A 22,488-nucleotide genomic window follows, 5' to 3' on the forward strand; every position below is an offset into this window, starting at 1 on the left:
CAAATTCTGAGGAGGATGAATTAGCTACTGCTTATCAGGCAACTAACAGAGCCGGCAACAGAAAGGTTACAAGGCCACCTTCACAACCAGCCCTTTGAAACTGGAAACAAAGTTTTGGCCAGAGATGAACACGCACCCATATGTCTGAAGACAAAAGTTTTTTAAGAGGCCACGGACTCCGGATCTTTTATCTTATGAATAGATCCACTTTGGTTGGTAATTCTTCTGCCTGACAGGCTGCCTTGGGCTACTACACAGCTGATGTGAGTGGACAGCAAAGAGCTGTGTAAACCCGTCTAAAATAGTGCACTTGGTGGCTACATACGGCTACTCGCTGCTAGTGTTTAGTCTGTGGCTGACTCATCTCAGTACGGTGACCTGGACTGCAGCAAGATCGGGCACAGCTTCCCTTAGGTGGGAGAAAGAAGGAATACCATGGAGGTGTGTGTGGATGTGTGCGCACACAGGAGAGAGTCGGGGCTGGTGGGGAGGCAGAGAGAGAGAGAAAGGAAAGGCCAAAAGGAAAGTTAAAGGGATTTACTTTATTGATGCTAATGTAGGGGTCAGCTAACAATAACAAGCTACTACTATTATTTCCCAAAGATGGAACAAAGGGTGACGTTACCCGTTGATGCTAGATGATGTCCTCAAACCTGACGTAGTAAAGGAAAATCAACACATTGTCTCACAGCTTTCTTACCTGGCAGCTGGCACCACATTAGAATCTCCATGGCCGTGCATGGTGGCTCATGCCTGTAATCCCAGCACTTTGGGAGGCCCAGGTGGCAGGATCGTTTGAGCCCAGCCTGGGCAACACTGTGAGACCCCACCTATATTTAAAACAAAGGAATCCCCAGTCTCTTTGAAGTAATGTGCCTTAGAAGGAAAGTTTCAGGACACTCTGGCACTTTTTTTCTAGTCTGGGAAGGGATCTGTGGGCTTTCTACAAGGGAGCGAACAACCTCAATTCTTTCCTCTGGGATCCCGTCAGCTTCCCCTTCCCCAGAGGTCCTGACATTGCTTACCAACCATTGACCTGAAATGAACTGCTTCAACGTGTTCTGAAGGACCTTTAAATAAGAGATGGTAATAAATCCAGCTGCTACAGAATGACAAGAAGAACAGTCATGATTGTAGTCAATTTTAAAAATAGACATCCTTTCCCTTCTTGCTCCCTCCCATAAATACTAAATGGAAGACACAAATAGAAAGAGAAGAAAGTATTTTTAAACTATTAAGAAAACGAAGAAAACAACCTAATCAATGTGGGAAACCATACAAAAAAAAAAAAAAGAAAATATTACATAACCAGGCCTTTTATTTAAATAAGGATGGAATTCAAAAAAAAACTTAAAATGCTTACATCTTCTGAAATAACCCATGATTAGCTCCAAGTTTTAGAAAGTTCTTGAACAAAAGGTACACATCAAAGTAGTGAGGTAGCAGCCCCCACTTTCCCAAAAAGTTTTCAGGAAAAGGCTGCACAAGCACCTGTTGGTGAGGTCACCAGGAAAGAATCTGCTTCCGGCAGGAAATTGCACTGGGTGAGCTCTAAGGCTCCTAAACTCTAAGATTCTCGTATGTGCTGAAAACACTGCTATGACGACAGTTTGATCTGATCATCTATGCATTCCTCTGAAATAAATGAAGTCAATTCAAATAAGACATTCTACAAATTAGCCAAGCACAATGATATACTTTAAACCCACACTCAGACCGACAGTGTACACCATAAATTTTTACTAGAACAATAGCCATAAATATAAAAAATCTACTTAATTTTATATTTTGTTAGTTCCTACTTCAAAATGCTAGTCAATATTCACTACAGAGAAGTGGGTAAAGATACTTTTATTTTTATTTTTTTTTGAGACAGAGTCTCACTCTGCCCCCCAGGCTGGAGTGCAGTGGCGTGATCTCGGCTCACTGCAAGCTCCGCCTCCCGGGTTCATGCCATTCTCCTGCCTCAGCCTCCTGAGTAGCTGGGACTACAGGCGCTCATCACCATGCCTGGCTAATTTTTTTGTACTTTTAGTAGAGACGGGGTTTCACCGTGTTAGCCAGGATGGTCTTGATCTCCTGACCTCGTGATCCACCCTTCTCAGCCTCCCAAAGTGCTGGGATTACAGGAGTGAGCCACCGCACCTGGCCTGGTAAAGATACTTTTAAAATTAAATTGCTATATAACAGAAAGTCTTCATTATTAAATATCATTCTACCCATCTTTGGAATCAGTGTACCTTATGGATTTTTTTAATCCTCTTTAATCGATCCCTCAGTATGCTGGTGAGACAGGGAGGCACAGGTTATCCCCATTTTACAGATGAAGAAATGGAGGCAAAGGGAGGCTGAGTGATTTGCTCAGGGTCACCAAGTCTGCAGCTAAGCTGGAAATAAAGTACCAAACTGCCTTTTCCACAAAATCCTCAGTAATACTCAGAGAGAGTGTCATATCTAATACATTTTCCTCTTCACTTAAAACCAAGGGTTCAGGGAAAAAGGAAGGAATTAAGTGAGCTCTTTGTGTAACCTTGTTTTCTTCTAGAGGATGAAGGTATTTCTCTTTAGATGCTGGTAGATATCATTAGTAAAAACTGAATGGTTTTTACTAATAAAGCTGGGCACAGGCCAAGGCAGACATGAATGACAGGCTTTCTCTTTCATGGCTCAGTTCTCACAAGAGGCTCACTGTACAAGGTCCAACTTTGCATCTAACTTCAACACACAGCCTTCCCAATCATCTCACAGCGTTTATTTGAACAAAAAAGACAGAATTTAATATATTCGTTGATCTAAAGAAATAAACAGTATTATTCAGTAATAGTCCTAGTATATAAAAATGTGGCATTCATCTACAGCAAAGACAAATTATCAGTATCTTTTCTTTAAGAAATCACTTTTTTTAAATTTTTTAAATTTTTTTAATTTTTATTTTTTTTTAAGACGGAGTCTCGCTCTGTCGCCCAGGCTGGAGTGCAGTGGTGTGGTGTGATCTTGGCTCACTGCAAGTTCTGCTTCCCGGGTTCACGCCATTCTCCTGCCTCAGCCTCCCAAGTACCTGGGACTACAGGTGCCCACCACCATGCCTGGCTAATTTTTTGTATTTTTATTAGAGACGGGGTTTCACCATGTTAGCCAGGATGGTCTCGACCTTGTGATCTGCCCGCCTCGGCCTCCCAACACTTCTTTGTTTAAAAAATGGAAATTTCTTCTAAAATGGTTTTTCAAAGCTATGGCTCATAAGGAAATAACTAATTTTCAATGTCTAAATACCTTAAAAAGAAGCATATATGTAAGTATTAGTCCAATCATGTGAAACCCAGTAAAACAAGATTTGATTTGAAAACATGTTCAATGAAAAGTGCAAAGGTTAAGGGAAAAACAGCATCTGATATGTGCATCCTATTGTAAAGAATTGGTATTTAATGCTGCAATGGAGTACTAACCACTAATTTCCAGTTTGCCACATGAAAGGCACACTTACAACTTTTATTTTATCCACATTAAAAGTATTCGTCTTTAAACAAAAATAAATTCCAGTTAGCCTTTGCTGGGAGAAACTCTTTTTTTTTTTTTTTGAGACAGAGTCTTGCTCTGTCGCCCAGGCTGGAGTGCAGTGGCGCGATCTCGGCTCACTACAAGCTCTGCCTCCCGGGTTCACGCCATTCTCCTGCTTCAGCCTCCCCAGTAGCTGGGACTACAGGCGCTCATCACCATGCCTGGCTAATTTTTTTGTATTTTCAGTAGAGACGGGTTTTCACCATGTTAGCCAGGATGGTCTCGATCTCCTGACCTTGTGATCCGCCCGCCTCGGCCTCCCAAAGTGCTGGGATTACAGGCATGAGCCACCGTGCCCGGCCCGGGAGAAACATTTTTAAGTGTGCAAAGCAGTCACAATGAAAAAAGCCCTGGATGTTAGCAAAAAGAGTGAATGTGTTTGCCGTTATATAAATAAAATGAGTTCACTATAAAAAAAATTGTTATGATGCTTTACTTAATTTGCCCATTTCTCAACATAGGCTTTGAAAAATTCCTCTAAATGAAACAACTTTAAAAGGGATGAAGATGTCATAATGATATTTTCCACTGTGGAAACTTCTTAGGTTATCACTCAAAAAACAAAACAAAAGCCAAAACCTAGCAGAAACAAATGACTAATTGAACTAAAATTTCAAAGAGTAGATTCATCAAACTAAGATCTCCCATTAAGACATCAACAATGAAGTGGCTAATAAAAAAGTAAGCATCACATTTATGATGTCTAGATAAAAGTCAACCAAATAAATAAGATGCATCCCTTAAGTAACAACAATTAAAAAAAACCAAAAACAAAACAAAGCATCAATGGATGTTTTAAATACCTAAAATTTAGGCTGGGCACAGTGGCTCATGCCTGTAATCCCAGCACTTTGGGAGGCCGAGGCAGGCAGATCATCAGGGCAGGAGTTTGAGACCAGCCTGACCAACATGGTGAAACCCCATCTCTACTAAAAATACAAAAAAAAAAAAAAAAAACAAAACCCAAAAAAACCCTAAAATTTAACACTCTGAAGTCTCTATATTAAATCAAAATCGTAACCATCTTGAAAGCTAAATTAAAATAATCCTGGAGCTCTGGAATGTTATTCCCTCTTAAAGCTGTATTAGGTCTTTAGGAAATCAATGTGGTGTTACTAGTTTATGTGTATCCCATTATTCATTTAAAAAGAAATGAACACAAATATTTCACACCCTTTTTCTTGATTAATCATTTATACCAGAGAAAACTCTGTATATACCAGTACAGGTGGGGGATTACTGGCAGGGCAGATAGTCGATTTAAGGAGTGAGGGGCAGTCTTATTAATTTGGTATTGTAAGCCCCCAATACATGTGTGTATACACATACATAAACACACACCTATGTAATACAAGACCAAACTATTAAAGTACCTAGAAAATAGAATATTTTTTCCTCTAAACTAAGATATCTGTTTATATAGACTATTGATGCAAACTAATTTTAAGTAATTATAGTGCAAGGAGCCTGATGTATGAAGATTTGACATTGTAATTTATAATTCCTAAATAATTATTAAATGATTAATGTTTAATCATTAATCATTTAATAATAAATGGCTACCAGATTTAGAACAAAACTTACTGTAGCCATTATAATCTGCTAACATTTGAAAAACTTAACATGAAATCAGCACAGAAACTAAGTTTTTAGAAATAGTCTACATAATGAAGATTATGTATTATATAGTCACAAATTTTTATTTTAGATTTCACAATGTACACTTGTCTCAAGTAAGTCTATTTAATTAGAATTTTTAAAGACTTGCGATTTTGCTAAATGTATCATCATTAGAAAAAGTTTTCTGGATGTGTATATGAGCAGGGTTTGGTTATTCTGACATCAGGAAGCCAACACTAGATTCCACAGCAAGGATACTGGAATTTAAAAATCTGGAATACTTTAACAGTTTTAACAGTAGACTTTACGCAAATATCTAAAAGATGTATCAGACTCACTCAGTAAAAAATATACTGTACTTACTACAAATACATTATCTTCCAAGCCCACTCTTATTTTTAAAAATATGTACAACTAGACTAATGATGCCAAATACTTACACAAGTTCATGCATTTTAGGTGTGCTTTATTCAAAACATATTATAAAAAAAGTCAATACCTAGTTACTTCAAAAAATACCTTCAAAATGTTTACCATTCAAAACATATAAAAAGCACTGACTTTATTGTACTGCAATATAAATTCTTCACATAAAGATTTTATGTAAAACACTCTGCAGTTAGAAAATCTTATTTACGTTTGCTATAAAAGTATTTTGAAGTTTTAAAAGTCTAATCGATTTTTTTCAATACATTTCATCTCTTTGCTTTGCCAGGAACAAAGTTTCAAGTGACATTTCCATCAGCGAATAAAAAGATGTATAAGTTCACTCATATTGATAAAACTTTTGCATTCAAATGAATACAGATTAGGATAAAGATATTTCAAATGTATATGATGGGGCAAAGGGAGACAATATAGCTTCTGACTACTTAGTAAAATGGCAAAATCATGAATGGCATTAATTTTCTGCTATTTTATAGGTATTATATTTGATGAAAAGACAACTGCTATAAATGACTTTATGAATAAATATTTCAGCTAACTGCACAAATGAGCCTGCTTCTGAGACAAAGTTAACATAGGTAAGATGAGAGAGATTTTAGAAAAGCGCTCACCAAAGAAAAACTGAACTCAAACAAAGGCCTGGTACTTCCATTATTTTTTATTTTTTATTTTTTTGAGACGGAGTTTCACTCTGTCGCTTAGGCTGGAGCGCAATGGCGTGATCTCGGCTTACTGCAACCTCTGCTTCCTGGGTTCAAGAGAGTCTCCTGCCTCAGCCTCCCAAGTAGCTGGGCCCACAGGCACCCACCACCACGCCCAGCTAATTTTTGTATTTTTTTTTTTTTTTTTTTTTTGAGACAGAGTCTTGCTCTGTTGCCCAGGCTGGAGTGCAGTGGCGCGATCTCGGCTCACTGCAAGCTCTGCCTCCTAGGTTCACGCCATTCTTCTGCCTCAGCCTCCTGAGCAGCTGGGACTACAGTCATCCGCCACCACGCCAGGCTAATTTTTTGTATTTTTAGTAAAGACGGGGTTTCACCGTGTTAGCCAGGATGGTCTCGATCTCCTGACCTCATGATCCGCCCGCCTCAGCCTCCCAAAGTGCTGGGATTACAGGCGTGAGTAGAGACAGCGTTTCGCCATGTTGGCCAGGCTGCTCTCAAACTCCTGACTTCACGTGATCCACCCGCCTTGGCCTCCCAAAAGGCCGGTGCTCCCATTATTACAATGAGTCCCAAAGTAAGAAATTAAACTTTAGGGCAAAGATACAAGTAATGATAAGCTGGATATGATCACCATGGAAACATACAGCACTTTGACATCTGTCCGAGCACTACCCAATACTGGGAAAAGTATGATTCCCAAGGAGGTTCCCTTTCTCTGTTAAGCTGGAACTTTGGTGTTTCCTGTAAGAGACAAGTTTACTTTGTCCCCAAGAGCTTAATCTCTGGTTAGAAAAGATTTTCCAACCATAAAATAACTATGCTTCAGAGTTGATGCCAAAGAAAGGGGGGCAGGATGGCATTCTCTGAATAGCCAGGTGTTAGTACTGACTTCCTCAAACTAGCTACAGCCTTTCTAGCTATGCGTGATTTTCTTTTTCTTTTTTTTTTTTTTTTTGAGACGGAGTTTCACTCTTGTTGCCCAGGCTGGAGTGCAATGGTGCGATCTAGGCTCACTGCAACCTCTGCCTCCCGGGTTAAAGTGATTCTCCTGCCTCAGCCTCTCGAGTAGCTGGAATTACAGGCATGTGCTACCACGCCCGGCTAATTTTTGTATTTTATTAGAGATGGAGTTTCTCCATGTTGGTCAGGCTGGTCTCCAACTCCTGACCTCAGGTGATCCACCCGTCTCGGCCTCCCAAAGTGCTGGGATCACAGGCGTGAGCCACTGTACATGGCCTGTGTGTGATTTTTTAAAATATAAGATAAAATTCATTTTAAGTGTACCATTCATTGTTTTTTACTACATTTACAATGTCTTGCAACCATTACCACTACCTAATTCCAGAACATTTTCATCACCCCAAAACCCCATCACCTGTATACATTGTCACTCCCTATTTCCCCCTCCCACCAGCCCCTGAAAAACACTAATCTTTCTGTCTCTATGGATTTGCCCATTCTGGACATCTCATGTAAGTGGAATCATACAATACGTGGCCTTGTGTGTCTGGTTTCTTTACCTTTAACTGGTAGTTCTTCAGCCATTCCAAAGGGGCTACAATTTCGAGAACACCAAGCCACTGGTAGTTCTTCAGCCATTCCAAAGGGGCTACAATTTCGAGAACACCAAGCCACAGGTGCTCAAGATGGTGAATCTGTCCTCCCAGTGCAGCCTAGTTTCTACGGAGCTACCATATATGACAGTGTCCTATTATTGCTGCCTTTTGATCACATGAACATGGATCATAATCAGAAGTACAAACTGTTATCTCTGGAATACATCTTTGTAATAAAAAAAAATTCCCCGGATAAAGTTTCACAAGTGGGAAAGAATAACAAAGACAGGAATAGAATTCTTGATCTGACTATAATATTTTAACAGTGACATGTGCCCAGATTATATTTTTATCTTGGTAACACTGAAATTTATGCTATTCTGGAAGACAAAGACCACCAAGCCATTTTTTGGTATCACGAAGCATTTAATAAGTGCTTAGTTGCATCTGAAATGTTTTTCAAAAACAGAAGTTAAAATGGGAAACCACAGTAAGATGATTCTTCATCAGATTTCATGTCGATATTCATAAAGAGACATAATTTCAGAGCTAAGTTTGTTCTCCATAAATCAGTTCCTGGAGTTTCAACTCAAATTGTCAAATAATTGTGCTCCCGGTGAGATTTTTATGTAACACAGAAACTCATAGTTAGGGAATTGGGCTTGCAAAAGGTAGGCCAAATATTGATGTAGTGTGGGTGAACTGTGAACTGCATTAAGCTCTACAGAGTTTTTTCAAAAGGCTAAAAATATTTATATAAAGAAGATGTAATCATCCAAAAGATTCCAGTCTCTTTTTTCTCACTCCCAACCCCCACACAAGAAAAGTCTATTTTAATTACCACAAGTCCGACTCAGCAACCATTTAGTAGCCTTTCTATAAAAACAGGCTGCAAGTCCCAAAGTGACACAGATCTTATCTTAAATATTGTTATATTGCTTGTGTCTAGAGTAATACCTGGCCTGAAAGAAGTGCTCAAAAACTATTTAATGCACAAAGGAACAAATGAATAAACCGGGTGCCTTCACATATGACCATGTGACAACCAAGTTATCAATGCCAGAAGCCACTGCGGAGAAATCAACAATGGCGATTAAAAATGATTACCACCAGATTTTTGCTTTTGGCCACAATAGAGTAGCTTGTGATTGGACTAGCCCTCCTACTGAAAACAACGATGAAAGCTATATTAACCCTTTTCCGGTTTAGAAAAAAAAGTACAGCTCACTGCCAGCATTCATTTAATTTTACGTAAACACATTCTTTGAGGCTAAAGCAAATCTGACTGATTTTCAATGTGAAAATAAAATATAAAAACTGTTCTTGATGTTATTTCTAAACAGAACTAGTATCAGAAGCATCTGAATCATCAAAATCATCTATTTCAGAAAAATCGAATTCATTAAATAAATCTCTGTCCAAGAACTGTTCGAGAATGATGTTAACATCACGTGTAGGAATGCTACATTTTCTAGGATTCAACATTTTCAGCGATCGAGAATTATTATACTTTGTAAATGGAAATACCACTACTAAGAACAGAATGCTATAAAGAGAACGATGTCCTTTTTTTCTGAAGTCAGTATACTAGAGCTAAGCAAAAGTAATAATAAAAGCGAGAGTTTGTGGCAAAGTTATCTTGGGGTAAACACTGCAGCAGCAAGTGCTGCTGGCAAGTATTCTTGGGGCAAACAGGAAAAGGGTTAAGTAGAACATCTTTTATAGGCAACAGGGAGCAAACCAATGCAGGGAGAACTTGACGAGCTGCAATAAAATAGCTGAAAGGAGGGAAAAAAGGGAAGCACACTTTGGTGAGGTCTGTGTTCATTTTGATTACTTCTTCAAGGCACTGCAAATTCACAACACAGGGAAATAAATACCTAGCAGCAAGCAGTAATCCCACTCGGTTGAAGAGACAAAAGTTGGAGCTTGGGAAAGTAGCTAGGACTTAAGGGGCAAAATCCCAGAGCGAAGAAACCTCAGGGAAGTGAGCCTGAAATACTGGTACAGTATCTCCTTGAGGTGTCTGCCAATTCCAGACTCCTGTGCAACAAGGTAAGACTTCAAGAAATCCAGCAAAAAGCAGCAGATGGGAGGCTAACGAGCTGAGCAGCTCTTAGTACTGAGGAGGGAAAGGTTGGAATTCAAGGTCACCGAGGTGAAGTGGCCCTGATAAACACCCTAGATTTTCAGATGAGAGCCCAAAGAGGCCATATGCTAGGAGTAAGAGCAAAACTGAAATGTACAAGCCCAACAAAGTCTAAAACCAACCTTCAATAGGATTACAGTGATCTGCCTGTATTTTATCAGACTGCAAGAAGAAAACATAACCATCTCAGAGGAAGATAACATCGTTCAAAGCCCCTACAGTATTTAACACACAATGTATGACATTTCACCAAACTTATAAGGCATGCTAAAAAACAGCACCAAATGACTGACAACAGACAATGGAAACAAACAACTAGTAGTAGTAATTCAGACACTGGATTTCTCAGACAAGAGTTTTAAAATTACTTTGATTAATGTGTTCAAGAATATAGAGGAAAAGACAGAAGATCTGATCAGAGACTTGGCACCTACAAAAAAGTGTCAATGGATATTTTAGAACCCAAAATATAAGATATACAGCTAAATTTAAAATTGATTAGGCTCAGCAGAACAGGATAAGTTAATTAGGTCAGTAAAAACTATACAGATTGAAGTACAGGGAGAAATTAAGACGGCAAACAAAGGACTATAACAGACATATGGAACATAATATAACACACAATCCTAGAAAACGGGAGAGAGAGAACGGATTGGAAAAAACTATTTGAAGAATGACTGGTTAAGAATTCTAATAAGGAAGGACATCAACCAACAGATTCAGGAAGTTTACCAATCTTAGGATGGATGAAGCTGGAAACCATCATTCTCAGCAAACTATCAAAAGATCAGAAAACCAAACACCGCATGTTCTCACTCATAAGTGGGAGTTGAACAAAAAGAACACATGGAAACAGGGAGGGGAACATCACACGCTGGGGCCTGTCGGGGGGTGGGGGGCTAGGGGAGGGATAACATTAGGAGAAATACCTCATTTGGTGACGGGTTGATGGGTGCAGCAAACCACCAGGGCACGTGTATACCTATGTAACAAACCTGCACGTTCTGCACATGTAACCCAGAACTTAAAAGTATAATAAAAAATAAAAACAAAGACGAAGAGAAAATCTTAAAAGTGACCACAGAAAAAAGATACATTACCTTCAAAGGAAATATAACTAATGGCTTTTTCCACAGAACCTAAGGATTGGAATGATATCTTGAAAATGGTGAACCTAGGCTGGGCGCCAGTAGCTCACACCTGTAATCCCAGCACTTTGGGAGGCCGAGGTGGGCAGATCACTTGAGGTCAGGAGTTTGAGACCAGCCTGGCTAATGTGGTGAAGCCCCATCTCTACTAAAAACACAAAAATTAGCCAGGCGTGGTGGTGCATGCCTGTAATCCCAGCTACCCGGGAGGCTGAGACACAAGAATCACTTGAACCTAGGAGGTGGAGGTTGCAGTGAGCCAAGATTGTGCCACTGCACTCCAGCCTGGGTGAAAGAGTGAGACTTGGTCTCAAAAAAAAAAAAAGAAATAAAATAAAATAAAATGGTGAACCTAGTATTTCATACAAGGCAAAAATATCCTTCAAAAATAAAGGTAACATTGAATTGTATCTGAATGGAATGATTAGATGGGTATATTACATGATACATGAATTTTATCTTAATAAAATAAAAATACAGAAAAATAAAGGCAAAAGAAAGAAGGTTTCAAAAAACAAAAGCTGAGAGAATTCATTGTCAGAAGACTGGCACTAAAATAAATACTAAAGATAATTCTCCAGATGAAGAAAAGTAATCCCAGATGGAAGTAAAAAAGGCAGGATGGAAAGAAAAACACCAGAAAACATAAATATGTAAGCAAACAAACAATATAGAGTCTATTTTTTTTTTTTTTTTTGAGATGGAGTTTCGTTCTTGTTGCCCAATCTGGAGTGCAATGGTGCGATCTTGGCTCACTGCAACCTCCCTCTTCCGGGTTCAAGCGATTCTCCTGCCTCAGCCTCCCAAGTAGCTAGGATTACAGGCATGCACCACCACTCCTGGCTCATTTTTTGTATTTTTAGTAGAAACGGGGTTTCACCATGTTAGCCAGGCTGGTCTCGAACTCCTGACCTCAGGTGATCCACCTGCCTTGGCCTCGCAAAGTGCTGGGATTACAGGCATGAGCCACCATGCCCAGCCAGAGTCTTTAAAATATATAGTAGTAGTACTACTAATAAAAATAATGTCTTATGAAGTCTAAAACACATATATAGAGATAAAACATACATAGAATGTAGAAGTAAAATACATGACAACAATAACACAAAAGGAAGAAGGCGGAATACCTGTAATCCCAGCACTTTGGGAGGCTGAGGTGGGCAGATCACGAGGTCAGGAGATCTAGACCATCCTGGCCAACATGGTGAAACCCCGTCTCTACTAAAAATACAAAAATTAGCTGGGCGTGCTGGCGTGTGTCTGTAATCCCAGCTACTCGGGAGGCTGAGGCAGGAGAATCGCTTGAACCAGGGAATCAGAGGTTGCAGTGAGCCAAGATCGTGCTACTGCACTGCAGCCTGGCGACAAAGACTCCATCTCAAAAAAAAAAAAAAAAAAAAAAAGGGGCAAACATTTAAACTGTCATAAAATTCCTGCATTGTTGGGAAGTGGTAATGTACCAATTTAAGGCAGCAAGTCAAAGACACACGCTGTAATCTTTAAGGTACTAAATAAATTTCTAAAAATTACTAACGAACTAACATAGGAGGAAACAATGGACAAAAGAAAAGATTTGGTTTATCAAAAGAAGACACAATACAGGAACCAAGAGGATATAGGACAAAAATGTAAAAGAAATTGTAAGATGGTAGACTTAAAACCAATAATAATTACATTAACTGTAAGTAGACAAGATATATTCCAATTAATGACAACTTTCCCACAAAGAAAACTTCTCATTCAAGTGGCTTCAATGGTGAATTATTTTAAACAGGAGGAATAATATCAGGTGCAAACTCTTCCAGAGTGTAGAAAAAAAGGGAACACATCTCCAACTTTTTTTTAATGAGGCCAGAATAATCTTGATACCAAAACTTGACAAAAATATTAAAGACAGAAAAATTACAGGTCTGTCCTCCTTCTTCTTCTTCTTTTTTTTTTTTAATGCTAGGCTCCTGCTCTGTTGCCCAGGTGGGAGTACAGTGGTACAATCTTGGTTCACTGCAACTTCCGCTTCCTGGACTCAAGTGATTCTCCCACCTCAGCCTCCCAAGTATTTGGTACTACAGGTGTGCACCACCATCCTTGGCTAATTAATCTTTTGTAGAGATGAGGTCTCACTATGTTGCCCAGGCTGGTCTCCAACTCCTGGGCTAAAGCAATCCTTCCTCTTGGCCTCCCAAAGTGTTGGGATTACAGGTGTGAGATACCACACCCAGTCTAGGTCTATCCTTCTTATGATCCAAAAATCTTAGGCAAAATATTAGCAAACTATATCCATTGATATATGAAAAGGGCAATACATCATGAAAATGGAATTTATTCTATTTTCAGCATTTGAAAATTGAAGACTAAAGAAGAAAAAATACAAGATTATCTCAACAGAGGCAGAAAAAGCATTTAGTAAAAACTCTCTGAAAATTAGAAATAAAACAATCTGCTATATGATATCTATAAAAAAATTAAATAAAACATAATATTGGGCTGGGTGAGGTGGCTCATGCCTGTAATCTCAGCACTTTGGGAGGCTGAGGCGGGTGGATCACGAGGTCAGGAATTCGAGGCCAGACTGGCCAATATGGTGAAACCCCATCTCTACTAATAATACAAAAATTAGCTGAGGGTGGTGGTGCATGCCTGTGGTCCCAGCCACCCGGGAGACTGAGGCAGAAGAATCACTTGAACCTGGGAGGTGGAGGTTGCAGTGAGCTGAGATTGCGCCACTGCACTCCAGCCTGGGTGGCAGAGCGAGACTCCATCTCAAAAAAAAAAAAAAAAGAAAAGAAAGAAAAGAAAAAAATATATATATATAGAATATAGAATAGAAAAATATTGAATTCTTATTTTGAGTTGAAGAAGTTAAAGGAGTCCATTGTCATTACTTCATTTAGCATTTTATTGGAGGTCCTGGTCAGCTCAATAAGGCAAGAAAAATAAAAATTGAAAAGGCAGAAATGAAACTGTCATTATTTACAGACAATATAACTGTAGACTTAAAGAAATCTAAAATAATATACAGAATTATTAGAATTAAAAAGTGAATTTAGCAAGGTTTCTAAGTGAAAGGGTAATATACCAAAAAAACTATATTTCTATAAACTAATTAAAAACAATTTGATAATAAAGTAAAACTGTCAAAAACCTAGATATAAATCTAACCTCTACATGTAAATCTATAAAACACTGGTGAGACAAATTAAATACCTAAGTAAATAGAGGGATATACCATGTCCATGGATTGGAAAACTCAAAATTGGTAAGATATAATTTCTCCTGAAATTGATTTATACATTCAATGCAATACCAATTAAACCCTAACATCCTCTGCCCCCAAAACTAACAAGGTGATTCTAAAATGTATATGGAAATGCAAAGGATTAAGAATAGCCAAAACTATTAGAACTATTAGATTAAAGTTAGAGGTCTTACACTACCAGATATGAAGACTTCATAAAAATTACAACTCAGCTTTTCAATACATTGTGCTGGGTCAAGTTAATACTCATATGGAAATACATAAACTTTGGCTACTATTTCACATCAAATACAAATATCAGCAGTAGATGGACTGTAAACCTAATGTGGATGGTAAAACAATAAAGCTTTTAGTTTTATTTTTTGAGACAGAGTCTCGCTCTGTTGCCTAGGCTAGAGTGTAGTGGCATGACCTTGGCTCACTGCAACCTCTGCCTCCTGGGTTCAAGTGATTCTCCTGCCTCAGCCTCCCACGTAGCTGGGATTACAGGCATGCACCACCATGCCTGGCTAATTTTTATATTTTTAGTAGAGATGGCGTTTCACCATGTTGGCCAGGCTGGTCTCCAACTCCTGACCTCCAGTGATCCACCCGGCTTGGCCTCCCAAAGCACTAGGATTACAGGCATGAGCCACCTCACCCGGCCAATAAAGCTTTTAGAAGAACATAAGAATATCTTCATAACCTTGGTGTGAACATTTATTAAATACGACGCAAAAGTATTAGCAATTAAATAAAAGCTTGGTATATTGGACTTCATAAAATTTTTGGTCATCAAAGGAAAGCACTTAGAAAGTAGAAAAGCAAACTAAAGAGAAGACATTTATGGTAAAATATCAGACAACCAAAATGTCTATCAGTGGGAGAATGGATAAATTGTGATGTATTTATCTGATGGAATACTACAGAGCAATGAAAAAGAACAAACTACTGTTACTGCTACATGCAACAACATAGATGCACTTCACAGACATAACGCTGATCAAATTAAACCAGACACAAAAACCTATAGACTGGATAATTCCATGTATAGGAATGTCAACAACAGTGACAGAGGTCAGAGTGGTGGTTATGTATGAGGACTGACTGGGAGCCTCATCTTGATCTGAATGATGGTTATATGGGCGCATATATATGTAAACATTTATTGAGCTGTATACTTCAGACCTGTGCACTTTACACACCATGTTGCAATAATATTTTAAACAATATGATCACTATCTATATGTAGTTTTAGTGCTCCATTTGGACTGGTCTCTGGCCACTGGATGTCAGTGTTTGGAGCAGTGGGCAGCAGGAAAAGCTGGGGAAGGAGTGGGAAAACAGAGGAGAGAGCTATCACATGGGCTTCCTAGAGAAAAATAAGCACTTTATGAAGATTATAAGTTCCTTTATGTACACAGCAGACAAAGCCTTTTAAAGAGATTTGTCCATATGGGCATTGAAATAACATTTTTGTAAAGTAGCCTTCTCTATGTTGATTGCAGATGTTTCTATCTCAGAATTGTAAGTCTACTTGCTTTCTCACACAGCATCATTATTTCCTTATTCCTAATAATTTTCATCACAAACATTTCCCAGCTCTGTCCCAATCAAGTTCTTATTTCTCTGAACGGAATTACAATTTATAAATGTAGGTCCACATGCAGATATCTTAATAAGTAGTGAGTGAAATACCAGTGTAGAAATACACAAATGAGTGTGGACACACCATAGCAAAACAGAAAAACAATACGAGAAAAAGTGCATGTATGGAGTATGGGATGAACTGATGCAGTTAAGGAAGACAACTCAAAAAGCAACTCATGGCTGGGCAAAGCTGGGAGGCTGAGGCGGGAGGATTGCTTGAGGCCAGGAGTTTGAGACTAGCCTGGGCACCATACTGAGACCTTGTAGCTATTAAAAAAATTAGCTGGGCATGGTGGCTCATGCCTGTAGTCTACTTAGCCAGCTGCTTAGGAGGCTGAGGTACAAGGATTGCTTGAGCCCAGGAGGTGGAGGTTGCAGTGAGCTGTGATCACGCCACTGCACTCCGGCCTGGGTGACAGAGTGAGACCCTGTCTCACACAAAGGCAACTCATTTGAGCTGAGGCTTGGCTATACTTTTAATTGTCCACATAGAATAGAGGAAAAACAATGTTTTTCATCTTTTTTAATCTTCCATTTACCTTTTAGTAAGACAAATTCTTATCTTTATGTAAAACTGTGGAAGAACAGTTACATAGATTGTTGCAGCTTAGATTATTTTCAAGAAGTTTAAATTCTACACATAAGGATACATACCATTTTTACCAGCTATACTTTAAAATGCCAGTCTTTAAAAATTCCTCTATGTGTATATGTGGTTTCTTCTTCTTTTCAAAAATTCATGCCTGTGAAGTTTTTAGGAATATTTTTCAAAACTTTAGTACCGAGGCATTAACTGTTTATGTGACACAGCACCTTTAAATTTCTGTTTTTATTCAGCCAAAGAATGAGAATTATTGTACATTGCTAGTATTTATAATTTCAGCAAATAGGATAGCAGTATAGTACCTAAAATAAACTATTAGGAATAACTGAATGCCTACCACAGCAACAGAGCTTTAATGAGGTTAATTGTCACATACATATCCATTCCAACATAGCAGTGCACATTTTACACGACCAGCCTCTTATGTAGTTAAAAATAAAACTGCAGTTTTAAAATGTCAAGTTCCTCCACCTTACTGGATTTTAAAACAAAGCAAACAAAAGAAACAAGGATTTTCTAATCTATCTATAAGCAGAAATGTCAGAAAATAAAGCTACAGTATTCCATAAAACTTAAATTTCCTTTTCTAAGTCATGACATTTCTCTTTTGTTCTGTTTTCTTTTTCTTCTAATATTAAGAAAATTTAAAACGTAAATGAAAAAACTGCTTAATGTGGCAAGGAACAAGAATGAAACTAGATTTTTTTTTTTTAGTAAAGGGGCAAATTGTATACCACCATACAAATTAAAAGTGTTATGCAATGAGAAACAATAATGGCAACAGCATAATGCTACATACTATCCCAGTTTCCTGTGCTCTGAAGAACAGCTGCTATACTAAATACTAACTTGACTTATCTGAAGTATTCAATACTTTCTGATAACCCAAGCAGCATTATATGAATAGTTAGAATAATACTACAAAATGTCCTTCTACCTCTCCCACAAGAAATACACCAGGAAACTTAAGCCTGATGAATAACTACTAAGAATCTTGTCTTTTAATACAAGTCTCCTTCTAGACACAAAATCCTAGCTTTTTGTAATGTGGTTAAAAGGAGCAATGGAAAAGAAATGACTGCCAATAAACATTTCCTATTTTGCACTAGGGTGAAGAAACCAAGACACAAACATTTGGAAGCCACTTTAGTTTCTTACTCCTTTTCACCCTAAGAGTAGGAAAATATTAGGCACCTACTTAATTCACAAATTCATGAAACAGGGTGGACAACAGCCTTGAGTAGGGGAAGCATTTGGAACGGTAATCAACTACTTAATTACATAACAGGGAGCTGGGCATACAAAGAAAAGGGCTCAGAAGAAATATCTTGAAAAGTAAGCAATATAGAAGCTGAGGACAGAAGTGAGGCTAATCAAATGTTCTTAGGAAGATGTTGCCCCCCTGAAAATATGCTCCCCCAGTAAAACACGTAAATAACTACTCTTAAGGAAAATATTTTCTCTAAAGAATGTCACAATTTGGAGTGAAGTTACTTAACAAAACAGAATAAAACCTTTAATGTTGGCTGTAGCAGTTATTTTCTTTGGGTAGATTATACTTCAAATATTTCCTTCATACATACTTCTGTTAAAAATTTTTTTTCCCATTCTTGAGTTTTACAATGTCTCCTATCCAAACTTCAAATTTCATTAGAGCCGGCTACATTTGTTTTAGTGCCAGATACAGGTATCAAGTGATGACAGACACTTACGTGAGGTATACAATCAATTAAAGACTGGAAATTGGGGTATTATCATGTAAGACATTTGAGAGGCCAAAAGTCATATAATTTTAAGATACTTCATGATGTTACAGTAATAATTCATCTATATAACAATTATTTTGACATAAGTGGCATATCAGAATTTAACTTATTTACTTAGATCTTAAGGAATATTAGATGTATGCTCACATGAACACTCAAATCATGCTATTATTATCAGTCACTGGGAGAACAGCCAAAGTAATCAGGCAGTCTAAGGCACATATAGACCCAATAATTTAGAAATTTTCACCATTATGAGGTACCCTGTTTTTAATAAATATGACAATAACAGGCGCTTGAAATGGGGGCAAGGTGAATAAGTATCCAGTAAATTGTATACTTTTATAAAGTAGTGTATTTGAGAACATAAACTGAGATACAAAAGGAATTTCCTTACTTTAAAAAAAGTGACTTCTATCTTAGTAGATTTCTTTAAAATAACTTACCTTATATTTAAGTTAGTCATTTACATACTTAAGAAATCAGCAGTAATCTAAAAAAATTAAAAGGCAGTTTTCTTGGCAGTTTTCTGTGACTCCAAGACAGACAACAATGTGGAAATTAACTCAGGAGACTGACTTTCTATTCTAGTAATTCAGTGGTTTCTTACTTTATAAAGGTTTGGAAGAATTAATGAATTTCTTTTTATCTTAAGACAGGGTCTCGCTCTGTTGCCCAGGCTGGAGTGCAGTGGTGTGATCACAGCTCACTGCAGCCTCGAACTCCTGGGCTCAAGTGATCCTCCACATGTTGGCCTCCTGAGTAACTAGGGCTACAGGCATGAGCCACCATGCTCAGCTAATTTTTATTTTTATTTTTGGAGAGACAGTGTCTCACTATGTTGCCCAGGTTGGTCTCTAACTCCTGGTTTCAAGTGATTCTCCAGTCTTATACTCCCAAAGCACAAGGATTACAGGCCTGAGACACCACACTCAGCCAATCAATTTCAAAATGCTAATTAACCTCTTTCAGACACAGGATCTGGCAGAGTAATTAGAAGAAACTGGTCTTTCTTAACATCTTTCCTCTATTATCTTCCTTTTCTTATTCTTGCCTCTCAATTTGTCATATACAGTTACAAAATATATGAATCAGGATTTATGTTGGCATGAAAATTATATGCAATACAATCAATAAGTGAAGAAGGGAGGGGGTGGTGTAGCTCTAGTCCCAAAGTTAATGTCATAAAGAGAAATAATGTAAGTATTTGTATTTCTTAGATCTTCTTCTATTTTACTCTTAATACCAAAAAAGAGTCCTATCATTTAACATTTTTATATATTTTGTAGTGTTTATTTTTGATGTGACCAAATGAAAGCTTTCTGAATTTTAAAGTGCAATTCACTGTATGTTAATACACAGCCTGCATAGGACCTAACTGCTTCAAACTTGGCATCAAATGCTGTCTTTTTGGTACTTAAAAGTAGGGTGTAGATAAAGATATTTGACAAGAGCGCAACAGTGTTTGTTAAGGTCTTTTCAAAAGCCCGTTTGAGATTATTCAGGCAGGCTCATCACTTGACGGCTAGCCTATCTTTCCTTCTTCCTGTTAGTCTGACTGCCTTTTTACCCATTTCATTGCCTGTCGAATCCTCCTCAAGAAGAGGCAAGGGAAATAAATGAAAATGAAACCCATTAATTTCCAATATTCACAGTGAAATCAATCACATCATCAATCTGTATACTGTCTGACCATTTTTCTGGATCATTTTCTATTAGCAACATAGTCCCTTTAGTTTGTACTTTATAACTAGTATTTCCTACCAGGATGCACAGTTTAAAAAATGGCTTGAAGAGCCAAATATGTTCCCAATATGTCCAATATAATTATAAATATGGTCATTTTCTTGATTACTAGAGATCTGTGCCTGATGGAATCACATTTTGTGAATTAGCAATAGTTTGGTAATAATTCACACAAAATTTCCCATAATTACTAGGAATAACTGAAAGCTGGGAGTACAAAACTTTCATTAACTCAATATTATGTAGCCATTTGGGCCAGCAAAAAGTGTAAAATATTATTCCCAATAACCACTGTGGACAAAATGTGAACAGGATAATATAATATTTTGAAAATATTTTAATATTTGCCATTTTTTGCCTGTGCTATTAATATATACATTGATTTAGTAATAAATATACTACTATTACATAGAGTGCAATATTTTTAGTATTCATAACTGGTTGAAATTAATGCTGCTATAACCTCAAGAAAGGAATAAATAAATATCACGTCCAAATTCCAAACTAATGCTCGAAAGGTTATCATTAACAAAAACTATAAAATAAACATGTTGAGCATTATCTCTTTAAGCATGATTCCTGTAAACAAAGCAAAAAAATCACTTTTCTCAGTCCTGACATTTCACATGATGGCTTTAAAAGAAAATATAACATACAAACCCTATCACTTCTTTTTTTTTTTTTGCATAGGGAACGAATTAATTGTATTTTTAAATGCAGCAATCTTTTAATGAAATGTTTTCATCACATAGTACTTGTTTTCTGTATGAATTCAGAACTTTTGAGCAATAAAAGTGCTCTGCATAAGTTTATAAAATATGCTTTCTGGATTTAAAATTTAACAGAAAAATTTCCAAACAAGTCATAGGTATGATTCTAAAATATTATGTACATAATATATGACTACAGGAGGAAATTCCTCACTGTAGTACAACACAGTGTACAAATATGAAGCACAGTGTTTAGTTTAATTTCCCTTTAGGTTTTCCTCACATTGGTGCATAAGTGGCTGACTACATGACACAACATGCCCCATTCTACTTGTTGCATACAAAGTAGAAGAGGGATGTGAGGACAAATTTAAAGCAGAAAATGAAAATAAATGGCAAAAATACAGTGCAAATGCTTTAAACAGTGCACTTTATAAAATAGTTTGCTTTATTCATACTTTTTTATAAAGTGCAATATTACTTAAAACAGAGAGACATGTACCTTAATATTCTGCAATAACCATTAAAACAAATTGCCAGGAAAGAGCAGTGCAAAATTAAAAACATACACATAGCTTAGCATGCATCTCAGATGGATCCCGAATACAGAGTATGGGACCTTGAGTTCTTATATCTTTTTTTTTTTCACTTTTTAGAAAAAGTTTAATAATAGCAGGTTATCATCATATGTAACCATAAAATAAAAACAATAAGTTAAAATCTTCTCTCAAGAAATAAGTATATGCCACACATAAAATTCATTACAGAATCTTTTTTGAAAACAGACCCCCTTCTCTGACAAATCATTGTTTGAAGGGTGCAAATTTCAAAAACCCACATTGTCCACAAGGCAAAGCAAAAGGTATCATCACAGTATGAGTCATTTCTTGTTGGCAGACATCTGGAAAACCTGTGACTTACAAGCAGCTCAAATCTAGCCCTAATTAAATTTACAGGAACCTTTGCTCTTTCAAGAATAGTCTTGTTGGCATCATGCTAGGTTGCTAAAAAGAGTAATATGTGCTCTATTCACAGTAACATTCTCTGTCCAGTGCTTTTGAATGAGGATAACCAAACAGGTTTTCCTGAAAAAAATCATTAGGAGGCAGATTCCAATGAGACCAACGGGAAACATTTTTAAAAGCATAAAAGATCGCCTCAGGCATATGCTGAGGGAATAAAGGTGCAATGGATCACTGATACACTCCTACCATTCCTAAGCTACTGAGTCCGAGAACTGGAAGAGGGTCTCCGGGTTATTGCTGTCGGCAGGGTTGCTGGGCTGCAGTGTCTTGGTGGGTGTAGTTTTACCGTGAGAATGAGAGGAAGAAGAATGGGAACTCTCACTGGAACTGCTGCGCGTCTCGGTACTGGTGCTAGTCTTTTTCATTTTTCTTCTCTTAGCCAAAGGGGCCTTATCGACATTCTGAAGGCAAAACCCCTCTCTCTTGTATTTGTTAAAGGCCTGGGGGGGGGAAAAAAGGGAACCCCTGTGAAGGTAAAAGTACTCAAGCTTTCCTAGCAGTTATGACTTACAGCAGAAGACAACTTTCCATTGGCAACTGCAGCCCCAAGTTGTTTTAAGGGAACAAAGCTCTTAAAACCTTTATATCTAAGTCTATCGGCAGGGTGGAGAA

General features: G+C 37.6%; 1 protein-coding gene across 4 annotated transcripts in view; it reads right to left on the minus strand.

The window, feature by feature from the left end:
• Positions 1–6,449: 6,449 nt before the first annotated feature.
• The window catches only part of RPS6KA5 (ribosomal protein S6 kinase A5), a 206,662-nt gene continuing 190,623 nt past the window's right edge, over positions 6,450–22,488 (minus strand). For all 4 annotated transcript variants that reach the window (XM_019009810.4, XM_019009809.4, XM_055361218.2 and 1 more), the window contains one exon: positions 6,450–22,316. In XM_019009810.4, the coding sequence (XP_018865355.2) occupies positions 22,068–22,316 (249 nt within the window). In that variant the 3' untranslated portion in view covers positions 6,450–22,067. The remainder of the gene's footprint in view (positions 22,317–22,488) is intronic.

Source organism: Gorilla gorilla, chromosome 15, assembly GCF_029281585.2.
Source record: "Gorilla gorilla gorilla isolate KB3781 chromosome 15, NHGRI_mGorGor1-v2.1_pri, whole genome shotgun sequence".
NCBI classification, from domain to species: Eukaryota; Metazoa; Chordata; class Mammalia; order Primates; family Hominidae; genus Gorilla; species Gorilla gorilla.